Source organism: Pygoscelis adeliae, unplaced genomic scaffold (assembly GCF_000699105.1).
Source record: "Pygoscelis adeliae isolate BGI_AS28 unplaced genomic scaffold, ASM69910v1 Scaffold66, whole genome shotgun sequence".
Taxonomy (NCBI): domain Eukaryota; kingdom Metazoa; phylum Chordata; class Aves; order Sphenisciformes; family Spheniscidae; genus Pygoscelis; species Pygoscelis adeliae.
The window spans coordinates 3260515-3273980 of record NW_008825167.1 but is presented as its reverse complement, the minus strand read 5'-3'; the positions used below and the strand labels follow the sequence as shown (position 1 = coordinate 3273980).

General features: G+C 42.0%; 1 protein-coding gene across 1 annotated transcript in view; it reads right to left on the bottom strand.

The window, feature by feature from the left end:
- The window catches only part of SLC7A11 (solute carrier family 7 (anionic amino acid transporter light chain, xc- system), member 11), a 59351-nt gene extending 46661 nt beyond the window's left edge, over positions 1–12690 (bottom strand). The window contains exons 1-3 of the mRNA XM_009328773.1: positions 12414–12690; positions 9319–9445; positions 4583–4698 (exon numbers count right to left, since the gene is read on the bottom strand). Coding sequence (XP_009327048.1) covers positions 4583–4698; positions 9319–9445; positions 12414–12690 — 520 coding nt within the window. The remainder of the gene's footprint in view (positions 1–4582; positions 4699–9318; positions 9446–12413) is intronic.
- Between the last annotated feature and the right edge of the window lie 776 nt (positions 12691–13466).

Genomic DNA, 13466 nt, shown 5'->3' with positions numbered 1-13466 from the left:
GCATAGACAATTACCTTAAACTAAACACCTAACTAAAAGTGAGACGAATCCTAAGCGAGGGGAGTATGGAGGGAGAACAAAATGGGGTTCATGAACAATCAAACACAATGGTAACACCAATCATGTTGCTTTTCACAATCTCTTTCCTTCACACAGCCACAGCTATAGATGGATAACAAAATCTAATGGGAGAAGCAGCAGTAAGCATTACATCCTGGCCTACTTTTCAAGAATATATGTACCATTGCCTCAGTGGGAAACCAAGGAAACTGCCCTCCCCTAACTTGTCAGGCTTTTAGGGTCACGGCATTCACACAAAGCAAAAAATACCCTCAATTTGCAGATCCTAATGTGTCAATTAAAATGAAGTCACAGGAGGCACAAAAGCACCCATCAGAGCAGCTTTTGCTATCCCTGCAAGCCAAGAGATGTCTTAATTTAAACTGCTTGTCTGAAAACTGTCAGCAGTAGAGAGCAATGTCAGTAGCTTCTGCCATGATGGGAAAAAAAAAAAGCAACTGACTACAGACTCACATACACACCAAATTATGCCAATAAAGCTTTGGGCTGGAGTATTTGCCAGCAAGTACTGACAGATGTGTACAGCTGACCTTGATTTTCAAGCATAATATTGCCTTTAACAGCCATAGTTTGGGTATTTGAGTTCTTTTGGCAGACCTCCAAAAAAAGGGGGGAAACTATACATTATTGTGGCGTAAAATGCCCAAAATATGCATGAATGAGTGTAAAAACTTTAAAAACATATGCGAGTTGGTAACGTGCTTTCAGTCTTATGGTTTTTAATAGCTGAAACCTGTTTATCTGCTTTCTGATATGGAGGCCAAGTGAAAAGATTAGAACAGGCTCAGTCAAGACTGTGTATCTATTCAGGTTACATATTGATAGTACAGTTCAATACCTTTGCACAGTATAATTTATCCCTTCCTGTAACCAATATATTTAAGCTTACCATTAGGAGAAGAATTGAAAGATATTGAAAGATATTTCAATATATGTTCATATATTGAAATATATGAATATGAGTTTTTTGCACTATCACCGTGATAGGATGATGATAGGCACGGTGATAGGATGTTTCTTCATTAGAAGAAACAATAAATATGGAGTCTACCAGCTTTCACTTAAAGAGAGAAATTAATTTTTAACTCTTTCTCCTAAAAAGACCATCTTCAGCATCAGAACAAAGATGGATGGCATCCCTTCCGCTTTGTGTCCTGGGGCTGTTGTGTCCAACTCAAGCAAAGTTGGACATTTAGAAGGCCTCCTCTCCTGTTTGCATTTTTTTCAGCTGTCCTTCCCTGGGCTGGGACACATCCAGGTTCTCTCTCCTCTACCTGGCCACTTATTTTCATAAAAATTGTAGTAATTAGATATGTTTGAGATGTCTGCTCTTCTCTCAAGTACAGTTAAATTGACTGAGTTTAGTAAAAGTTTATGGCAGACTGACAGATAGACTGAGATATGCATATCCAGTATTTGCCTAGGTTTTTCTCCTTGTGGAGATTCACTTGAGAAATACCACATGAATTAAAGTGATTTCTAATTTTGAAAAGAACAGGCAACCTTTGCTTCAGAGGTTCAGAAAGCCGGGGTATCTGAAGAGAACCTCCACACAAGCATCATTCTCTCTACCGAGCCATTGAAATGTTTGGACTTTTTGGTTGGTTGTTTTTATTTAAAATAAAAATAAAAATGAAAGCACCATATTGTGGAACAGAAAATTTGCTTCTACAGGTTGTTCAAAATTGCTCAGAACAGATGTGATTTCCGGGGGAATTTTGTGCCCAGTACGTGATTTTTTCCTATAAATAATAAACCACGAATGAGGCGTTTTTTAAAGGTCACTATCTCCAGTAGTTCCATTTTAGGTCTCATCTGATCTACATCTTCTCTGCAGCACCATCATTCCTTTTTCACCACAGAGGCACTGAGGTGGAATGGTGGGAAGCAGAATAGGCTGTAGCCCCTCTACTGAGAAGTACTTGTTTGCAGCTGGTAGAGGAGCAGCAGCATTTGCCACTCCCCATCATAATCCTGGTTGCATCCATCTCAGGCAACCATTTAGTAATAGGCTTAAATTGCAGAAAAGGAGGTTTAGGTGGAAAAAAAAGAAAGAGAAAAGCTGTCTTGTAACAAAGATAGAAAAAACTGGGCTACAGTTTTAGGTGAGGCTTTAGAAACTCTCTAACTAGAGGTTTTAAGACCAGTTTAGACAAACATCTGTCAGAAATTGTTTAGATACGCTGATTGTGTTTGGGGGCAGGGGATCACCTGGAGATTTTTCAAAATCTCTTCCTGCCCATTCTAGTATGATCAGAAATGACAAGGTAAAACTACAGAACAAAGTCTCACCCAAGGACAGAGTTTAATGGTGCTTCCCACTACCTTTCCCCCTGCGCGATACAGACAGATACGCAGTGAGCACTCTGTCATCAGGCACAGGAGGGAGAAGGGACCAGGCATGGAAAAGAAGACAAAAGGCACGTCAGTTCATTTTCTAATTAACTTAAAATTTTCAGTGGAAGCAAACACTACCTTTGGCACCATTAAATTGGATTATAAGATCTTCAGGGCTCCAATATGTCTGTTCAGCTCAACACCACCTTAATCTTACCTATCACTCTGCCTACATGCACAATACAGAACACTCATAACAATTACCACCGCAACAGCTAATTCTTACCATCCAAGAATAAGTCATACACTCTGGGATCCCTGAGCTTAAGCGCAGCATATGATCAAAAACTACAAATGAAACTCCACTGTAGAGCATACTGCAAAGAATAAAGATAAAGCCTCAGTCTGACATGTCACTGTTTTCCTCAGCATTGTCCCGTTCACCGCTACAAACTTTCTACAAGAATCCCTTCTTTTGGTGAAATGACAGCTCATCCTACCTGCGCTGTACAGACCCGCACTCACCACAGGAGCAGTCTGCTGTGAACTCCTCTCTCCCTTTAGGCTGTAATTATTTCAGTGTAACTCCACCCCCCCTGCAATGCTACTTCTTTGTCTAATTACTTTGCGAAGCCCTGGCTTATCACACAGATTTTCAATTAAATTAAAAGCAATAAAAACCTATTTCAAATTGTTCACTTATTGTGCTTGAATCACATGCACTTAACAAAATGCTTTGATGGAGTCCTCACTTAACATTCCTTCTGTCTCAGTGACCTTGAAGTTACTGAACATCTGTTCCACCCTTATCTTGCACTGAAATATTTTAGACAGATGTAGCTATAAAAAGTCATTGACCTCAAAATTCAAGCCCTTAATTCAATTATTCCTATGAAACCTATAGTTTGTGCATAATTAAGTTAGAAAGAAATGCGGTCACATACTGATTTTTTTAACACTCCTGGCAGAAGGGAACTCTTATCAAGAGAGATCCTACAAAAAGCCACAGTAACCTGGAGACTGGAAATTTCAATGTCAATTGAACTCCCTACCCCGAAGAAAGAAAAAGTCATCTGAACCTATTATTGTGCAAAAGCGAAGGGGTCTCCTGTGCGCCTTTGATCATTTTGCATGCCTTAATTCCTTTTTCCGGTCCTTTTGTTTCTGATATGTGCACCGACCAAATTGAAAGGAACAATCTGTTACTAATTACTCAGGTCTACTCTGCACTCTCCTCCCAGCACAGCTGAACGCAAATGTGTGCGCACGTGTGCAAGGAGCATCATCACCAGTGACCAGACAGAACTGGAAACAAGCCTCTAGCGCTACAGGCACACAGTTCCAGAGTCCCATTCGCATCAGGATTTGTGCCTTGCCGTTTCATGCAGCCTCCCACACCAGCCCAGGTACGCTGTAAAGCCCCTGGTCTCAGGGGCCCTCTTTCCACTGGCAGTTATTGGTTCTCTGTAATAAATGGTCCTGTAATGAATGGTTCTCCGTAATAAATGGTTCTCTCCCTAAATGGTCCCTTTTGCGTTAATTGCAAAGTTAGCAAGACTAGGACAAGCTCCTGGTAACAGACATGCATTTTCACCGAGCTGTCCACCCTGCTCCCAAAGTCACCAGTTGGGTTCCTGCTTCCTGAACCGCAAATGCCTCAGTAAGTTTTATTGCTGTGAAGGACAGAGTGGGACTAGGGAAGATGATCTCATGTTGCCTGTGCTCCACTCAAGAGAACTACATTTCTTCATGGCATCATACTTGGCACTCGATTGCCTCCTAAAACAGAGGTAGAGCAAAGCACTTAAAATCAGGTAATCATTCTTCCATATCTCTGGCAGTGGCTCACCATCTCTTAGGGACTGAAATTGCTTCCACAAAAGTAATGAGAGTTCTGCCATTAATTCAAGTGGCAATAGAATCAGACTTGGCAATAGATTTTCCCTGCCATTAATAAAGTCTGCTATTCTTTTTACTACTGCGTATGTTCACAAACACACATACCCAGGCAAAAAGTCACACTGATGCCCTTGGCATTGGATGCGCAGACATTTTGTAATGATTCACATCAAACCACTACCTGCTCAGTGTGCGATTACCTTTTTTTTTTCCTTCATTTTACATCATCTTTACCCTTCCCTGAAACCTAAAATTGGATACTTACTGATGCCAACAGCTGTAATAAGTTTAATCGCAAGTTCTGGGATTTCACACTGCATAAAGAAAGGTTCCAAAATGTAACGTCCAAATGCCAACGATATCACTGCTGTGGCAGCAGGGCTAGAGTAAAAACAACAACAGCAAAAAAATCACAAAATTGATCTGCAATAGTACATAGATAATATTCTTATGGGATCATGCTGTAACTTTACTATCACAGAACTATGAACCGTACTTAATTTTGGTGCCTGCTTGTAACTACGCTGCCATGTACCATGATTTCCAAATGTAGCAGGAAACCACAAGCAGTTTAGCTTTGCTCAGCAGTTCTGATCTTAACAGCAGCACTTCTTACCAGGATTGCTCTTACAACTTCCATGTTGTGAAGCAGCCGTAAACAGAAAGAAAAGGTATCAACAGAAATCTTTATTCACTCACTTGAAGTGAACATGGCCAGAATTAGATTACATGGGCAAAACCCTGAGTAAAAGTCATTGAGGACTGAATTTTAGTGGCCAGGTATATCTCACCCCGCAGAGGCACAAGCAAAATAATTTCAATCAGGCTGAGCATTCTGCTTTACTAAGTATTCAAAACCAACCCAAGTCTGTTATTAAAATCTGAGACAATGCAAAAAATGAATGAAAATGCGATTTCCTAAAATGCAAACAGAACTTGTTCCTTTTATTGATTAACAACTTCCTAGCACTGCAAGTGAGAGCAAAAATCCTCTAAGTACAGAAAGCACCTACCATGAAACAGAGAAATGTGAAGGCAGGCAGGCAGGCAGTTGTTGCATTTACAAATTTGAAATACTCATAATATTCATACAGCCTTTCTATTTGAGACAAGCTAAATGTTTGCCAGAAGCCTTAGCACTGACACATACTAACAGCAAATGACCCTGTGCCTCGGATCAGGCACTGTCTGCATATTACAGTTCCAGTGGTCTGTTCACGTTTGCTTTGGGAGGACACTTTCACCCTTCTTAGGACAGCTGGTGGCATCTGTGCTTCTTCACAAACTCACACACAATAAGGACAAAAGGGCATATGATTCTGCCTCAACGGGTTTTTGAGTAAAACAAGAGTCCATGCAAATTTCTTGTGAAAAAATCTACAGCATTTAATAAAACAGTGCCTCACCTTACAGGATTTTAATAAAAATATAGTTGCTAAAAATGCTATGGAACAGTGCAAAAATTCTGCAGAGAAGTTGTTATTCTCCATCGAACGATAAAGGAATTTTCCACAAGAGAGTTTCGCCCTTAAAACAAAACCCACTTTCTTAGCATTATGACTCAACCAAAAGGTCACACATTGTGTTGGACCAAGCTGCAGAGGAGCACAGCACAGTATCTTCCTCGGAAAGTTTCTGTGTGGACAAGTGAGGGCTGCTGCTTGTGTGTCCCCCACGCACGAGGACTGTTCCTTTCACTGGCCAACAATTGGCTTTGCAAATTTGCCTTCGCTCAGGGACTGAATGTCCTCTCTGCTGGATTTACACATACATTTACTGACTTTACCTCGGTGCAATATTTCTAATTTATGTAAGAAGATCACCAGGCTTCCGGCTTTTAAATACTGCAGCCTGCCAAAAGTAGTTTGAAGTGTCCTAGATCAGAGGAAAGATAAGATCTTTGGAGCTTTCCCAGAATTTTTTCCTCAGTCCCAGCTATTTTTTCTAGAACTTGGATTTTTCCCTCTCATTTTAAGAAAGGCCTTTTTAAAGAGGCAGTCCCTGCTATCCACACATCCTGGTTTCAGCTGGGATAGAGTTAATTTCCTTCCTAGTAGCTGGTGCAGTGCTGTGGTTTGGATTTAGGGTGAGAACAATGTTGATAACACACCGATGTTTTAGCTGTTGCTAAGCAGTGCTTACACTGGCCAAGGACTTTTCAGCTTCCCATGCTCTACCGACTGAGAAGGCTGGGGGTGCACAAGAAGCTGGGAGGGGGCACAGCCAGGACAGCTGACCCCAACTGGCCAAAGGGACATTCCATACCATGTCATGTCATGCTCAGTACATAAACTGGGGGGAGTTGGCCGGGGAGCGGTGACCGCTGCTGGGGGACTGACTGAGCATCGGCTGGCGGGTGGTGAGCAATAGCATTGTGCATCACTTGCTTTGTATATTTTATTATTATTTTATTCTATTTCAAGTATTAAACTGTTCTTATCTCAACCCACGAGTTTTCTCACTTTTACTCTTCCAATTCTCTCCCCCATCCCACCGGGGCCGGCGAGCAGCTGTGTGGTGCTCAGTTGCCGACTGAGGTTAAACCACCACACCACTATGTTTTTAAAAACATAGCTGCTAAATTATACCTCTAATAAATAGCTGTCTCTCTCGTAGTCCCACGTTTGGAGGGAGATGTTACTGGCAGTGTAGTCTATCAATGGAGGTGGAAGTTGAAGGACTGGGGCATTTTCCTTTTGACCGCAATCCTAAAGGCAGACTGGCAGCCCGCTAACAGCTGCGTGCTCAGGAGCAGACAGAAAGCGCTTTAGCAGCTTTCATCGAAGGGCAAGGAGCACAAAAAGCCACCAGGAGAGCGGCAGGTATAGTGCCCCAGCACATACCACAGGTGAGTGAGTCACTCACTTGGCAGCGCACTCTCGCCCAACCTGTGTTTAGCCACCACCATAGTTAAGCACTACAGACAATGCATTCACGCAGTCACCTTCACTTGTTTGAAAACTGGTGCGCTTTTTTTGCCTTTTCTTTTTTTAAAGTGTATGTAATATACCCACAACCTGACTTTTGGGGAGAAAAAATGTTCCTACTTGTACTGGTTGAGGAGCAGCGCAGTGTAAGGCACTTCTAAACAGCAGGTGAGGCTGGCACAGTTTAATCAGTATGTAGCCAGAGTTTATGTGTGTCCTAGACTGTAAAATAGTGACTGAAAAGATATACAAGCAGGAAATGTTTATTTTGGTTGCGGCTGCTCCACCAGCCCACAGGTGTGATAATCCTGCAAACTTTCAGAGGGAAAAACGGCATAGCTGTGAAGTGTGTGTGCAACTTCACCTACTGAAAAAAAGATAGATACATATTAGGTCTCAACTTCTTTAATAGCAGCAGCCAATTAGTTTACTGATGCAGGAGTCAGGTATAAAACTCTACACAGAGTTTTGGCAGCGCTGCTCTGATCTTCGCAAGTTATAACAAGTACGCCTCCCTCGCTGCCTCTCAGATTTGATGATTAAAGAATCCACTGATGTTCCTTCCCATGCAAGATGATTATTTGCTGGGTGTGGGGCAGATCACGATGACTAAGAGTGTTTTCATGACAATCCTGGGACACTGTCATATGTAAAAAAATAATAATTTTGCGCGGAGAGGAATTTATGAAGCCTGGTTTCTTGTGGGTATTTGTGCTATAGGTTAATAAGGTCCCCCTGCCTAGTCAGGTGCAGGTTAAGAGGGGGATTTCTAACACTACTCTCTCCTGTTGATTCCGTGGTGTGCAATGATACAGCTACATTCACAGCACTGTGTTTCTCACAGTGAAAACATGGTCTGTTTCCTCTATCTGGTTTTCCTTTTTGGCAAAAAGTTAATACAGTTAAGACATCTGCTCTTTCACCACGTTTGATGGAAATTGTGCAGTTAATTCAAAGGTTCCATATGGGTGGGGAGGATGTAAGGGACCATCTGACATACACAATGGTTTCCTCCGGAAACAAGATAAGGATTTATGGATTCATAATGACTCAGCACTGTCAGTGCTTTTAAACTCAACAGTCTATGCTAGAACTTGTCAATGTTATGTAAACATAGATGTGATTTGAAAGGAGGCTTGTGCTTTTGTGACTAATTTGCTGATTGCGGAAGAGAGGGGAAAGGAGTGCTAACTAGCCGGAGGCAGGAATGGAGCATTCCTGAAGTCATTTTGCGTAAGTGAGTTGCCCTGTTCTACATGTAACAAGCTCTCCAGCAAGACTGTAAAAAAAAAAAAAAATAATTAAAAATTCAAAGGGCCACATTTGAGTTTGATACAAAGATCCATTTACATTATGAAAATTTATTTGATCTGATTCGATTATTCAGCATCTTCGTATTGCAATTGACCTATACAATGTCAAGGGCTGCACGAGCCACAGGTTTACACACCAAAACAATACTTTGGACACTTTAGATATGTAAGGACTTAATGTTGCTTTATTTGGCCAGTTAGTGCTTTTCATAGTAATCAAGCATTAAGTTCTCCAATACCCCACAAAAACAAAAAATGGGGACCTGAATTGACATGTAAAGAATACATGGTGCCCCCAAATCTGAAAACTACTGGGCAATAGCTTCACCAGGAGTTGTTCCTGTGTCCACAGACAACAGCAACCGCTCCTAAAGCTAGTACCAAGACTGAGAAAAACATAAAGGTGACTTCCCTCTTCCACTATATTATATACAGGCATGGGTATTAGCATTATTAGTGACATTAATGGATACAGTAAGCTTAGCAAAATTAAAGCAAGTAGCTGAATTTGTGTGGCAGGCAGTTTTCTTGGAATCTGTTTTTTCCCTCCGTACATGCACATGTGTCTTTTTGAATGTTTCAATGCTGACAAGCAAAATAGCGTTGTTAAATTCTCTGAAGCAACCATACTAAAAGAACACAGCTCATTGATCAAGATATATTTGTTTTGTTTTACACATCACATATTGGAGATTTTTCTTTATGACTGAAAAGCGTATTTCCATCAGAAAAGAAACACAGAAAAGCCATGATACACTTACCGAATGATGAGTAATTCAACCCAGACTCTCACAAAAGCAGGTAATGGGCCAAAGGCCTCCAGGATATAGGTGTAGTGACCACCAGATTTCTTAATGCATGTTCCTAGTTCAGCATAGCAGAGGGCACCTGTAAGAATTAAACTGTAGCATCAAAAGAGATATCCAAAAATACCTTTCAAAACATTTATAAGCTAAACAATGGAGCTGCCGTGGGATCACAAGTACTTTTGATATATTTTAATCATTTTTTTCAAGCAATTTTGTAAGTTTTAGTTCATTCAGCTAGACCTGCAGTTAATCAAACTGTACGTGTATCCAGTTACATTTACGCGTAAGCCACTGAACAAACTATTTGCTATCAACACATTTCATTACTCATCCATATCTCGTGAAAAGGGACAACAAAACACTGTATCATGCCAGCTACCCCGGCTCCCCAGCCAGCCTGACTGCACCACCAAGTGAAAGCCTCCAGACACATTTGCCTGTTATCAAACGATGATCACCTCCTTTCAACCTCAGAGATGCCTGGCTCAGCCTCTGAAGAAAAGCCTGAAAACTGTATTCCCCCTCCTCAGCCACAGGCAAAGCAATCGACTGACCAAAATATGGAAGCAGGAATTGCAGATTAAGAATTTTCCTCAACAGTATTCCCAACATCTTATATACAAAATTCGGGGGATGGCTTAGCCCTGGCTTTTCAACACTGGTGTGGTGGTGGTGTGTACTACTAATGCAATGAAAGCTCAGTTCATTTCTGCATTATCTTAAATACAGACCACTTCACGTTTTCATAGCAGGAGGCCCATTTCACCCTTTGGAGCATTTACACTGACTAAAATAAAACCCAAATCATCACCACATTGCTGCATTCGTTCATGCAGAAGTTGTTCAGGCCCCTTTGGAGCAAGTGCTAGTGGCATTCCCAGCGAGCAGCAGCTCTCGGAGAGCTCCCCGAGGCTGCTGCCGGCACAACGCGCAGCCTCTGCCATTACGGAGCAGGCAGTAGCACGCTGCAACTATGAGGACCTGCATGAAGCCTTCTTCACCCATGCACCATCTGCTACTGTTGCTTAATGAGCCATCACCCAGCCACAAAGCCAGTGGATTCTCAGCTCCACGGTTGGACCGCATCAGTAGAGAAGTGTACCACATCTGATAAATGTAGGCAGCCCTTTTAGAAGAGTCTGAGAAGCCAGATGAAAACAGTAATAAAGTTTGTAAACACCACATCACACAGGGTTAAGATCAGCACCATACATGAACTCATTTCAGCTCTGTTCCCTGCATGTTTTTGTGCTGCACAACTTTAAGATGAAAACTACAGTTGTCAAAACCACATAACTTGTACAAGCCCATTAAAGATGTAGCACATTATGACAAATTCCATCATCGTTCATTTGATTTGTTTGGGGCTTTGCAAAAATGTGGCAGCTCTTATCTGCTATTCTTCAGCTTACCTGAAAATGTACTTAAAGGAATTTTTACAGCCACGTTAAAAAAAAAGCTATTGGTAGGTTTTCTCTTGCCAGCCTCTTCTGTTGAGGATGAGGATGAAATGAAATTGTGTTTCGATACGTGTTATACACACACCCTCAGCAAGACCTTAAGTCATCTTTGCATGTGATTTTGCTATAATGAAGTCATGCAGGGAATTAAAAACACCGTGGCATAAAGAATATGAAAAAATAACTGTAACAGGTCCATTCAGAGAAAGCGACAGTATCTTTTGCTGGGCCAAATTACACAGTTCTTCATATCTTGAGATCTGGAAAATTACCTAGAAAATCTGTCTGATAGGAGCGATTTTTTTTTTTTTTTTTTTTTTTGAGCAGACTTTACTTCACAGCCAGAAAATTACTACTATTAAAGTTAAAGCCAAAAATGCAATGCTTAAGCAAATTCTGTTTTGACTAAACCTGAAGAGCAAGGTCTTCTGAGAGAGTTACAAATTGTATCTGGGGTCTTTCTTTATAGGGGAATTTTGGTTATAGGCAGGACTCCCACATTTGTACAACAGATTAGGTTGCACATCGTACCAATACATTTAACATTTGACCAAAATGGGTCCTAACTTGCTTGCACTGTCTGTTTGGCTTGGGTGGGCTTAGCCTGTAAACAGTCCATGTTTCTTTTAAGCTCAGAGCCAATTAACACAGGGTGGCATTTGCATGTTCCACCTATTAAGCAGACACGTGTTAGTCCGTGTTTGTCCTCTTTACCTCCTGCCAGAAAACAAGTCGTTTCTGTTTTAAATAAAGCCAATATTCATGTTAGTTCTTCAGCTTCTTTGAGATTAACTCATTAAGTAGGTCAATGGACCCTCTGTCCCACAGAGGCCAGGGTGGGGTTTTCCACTCTCAATGAGGGCTTTGTGTACAGAACAAATAAACTGGCATTCTTCAGAATTTAATGCTCCTCAAAAATAGACAAAATTAGTAAAAACTGTCACAATAGGCAGGCCAGCAATAAAACTCGCATTACAAATTTGTTTCCACCACACTGTTTTTTGCAGCACAATCTTTCAAAGCAACATCGTGAGCGAGGAATGAAGCAAAGAGCAGTAATACAAGACTGGGGAGAGGGGTTATTAGTGTTATTATTTTGCTCCCTTTCATGCCAATACAGCTTGGGTCCAGTGGGAATTATTCCTCTCAGACCTTGCTCTAGCCTCTAGGGAACTAAGTCGAGCTGTCTAAACATTTCGCCAGTGTTCAAGCGGAGTGACCTGCATCCCCAGCTGCTGGGGGCCTTACAAGCAAACCATAAACTACCTCTTACAGCCAGAAGAAAAACATTATACATACAGCACATTGTATGGCATAAAGCGGACATTTACTTTTCCTGTTCCTTCAGGGACCCATAAAAAACAATAATTTACGCTTCCAATCTCTACCGACCAGGCGCCGGGGGGACAGGGGTTGCATACCTCTGTGCCCTCCACACAACCTATCACGCAGCAAAAGCCTTCTGTAGCCCTATTGGTCCTCAAGCTCCACGCTGTGCCTTGCTATCCAATGGCAAAATCAGAGAAATAGTAGCAATAATCCACCTGCTGCCCCTCTGGGCCAATTAGAAACTTTTAAGGGACTTACCGAAGAGCGAGAGGATACCACACACTGTCCAGACAGTCAAGGACATGCCCACGCTGCCCGTGTTCTTCAGGATGCCTTTGGGAGAGATGAAGATGCCAGCTCCAATGATAGTGCCAATTATGATGGATATCCCCCTCAAAAGTGTCACTTTCTTCTTCAGCACAACCTTTCCCTCCTGGGCTGGCTGTCTGCTGTCCATAGAGGGCAACCTGCCATTAGCTTGCCCCTGCAAGTAGCTTCCGTTAGAGACCGTGGTTACAGCAGCTTTCCTAAACATGCTACAGTGCCACCAGCACACCGACGACGAGCACAGGCAAAAAAGTTTGCAGCAGAAACTGAAGGTTTTTTTCCTCTCTGTGTAGCCAACTACTTAGTCTCTTCTTCTGCCCTCCCTTATCTTTCCAGCTGCTCCTACGCACAGGTAGCAAGCTCCTAAAGTGTACTTGAGCCTTTACTGCGATCTGAGCACTGCTCAGGAACACCCGCGCTTTCACACTGCGAGCTGGTACTGTCCTATCATTGGAAACCAGCTCAGCTTCCGCGTGGACTTGTATTTAAGCTCTTGTCATACCAAGTTACTCCAGCTGAATGATGATGCAAATTCTCCAGGTTTGCATCAGCCATCTGAGAAACCTCTGGCATTACTCAGCATTTCTCTTTTTTTTTTTCTTTTTAAACGGTAGGGGCATGTTGCACAACTGACCTGAGGGTAGTGGGAAGAACAAAGCACTCACAAGCAAACCGAGCCAATCAAGCTAAGCACATCACCCTCGACACCCTAAGACACACTCCCAAATTTTTTTAAAGCAACTCCGAGCCAGAAACAAAAGCCTGCCTAAACACAAAGCTCGTCAGAGCGCAAGGGGAAAAGAAATCAAACAGGATACGTCATCCCTGGGTCTAATCCAATTTCTTTCTCAAAAAACTCCTCTTAACGAAAGTTAAGTTTGCGGGGCTTAACTTCTGGTGTCGCAGTTGATCAGCCCCTCTCACGTCTATGTCACTTACCTGGAAATCTCTACAGGGACCTGTACTTACCTAAAGAACACATAC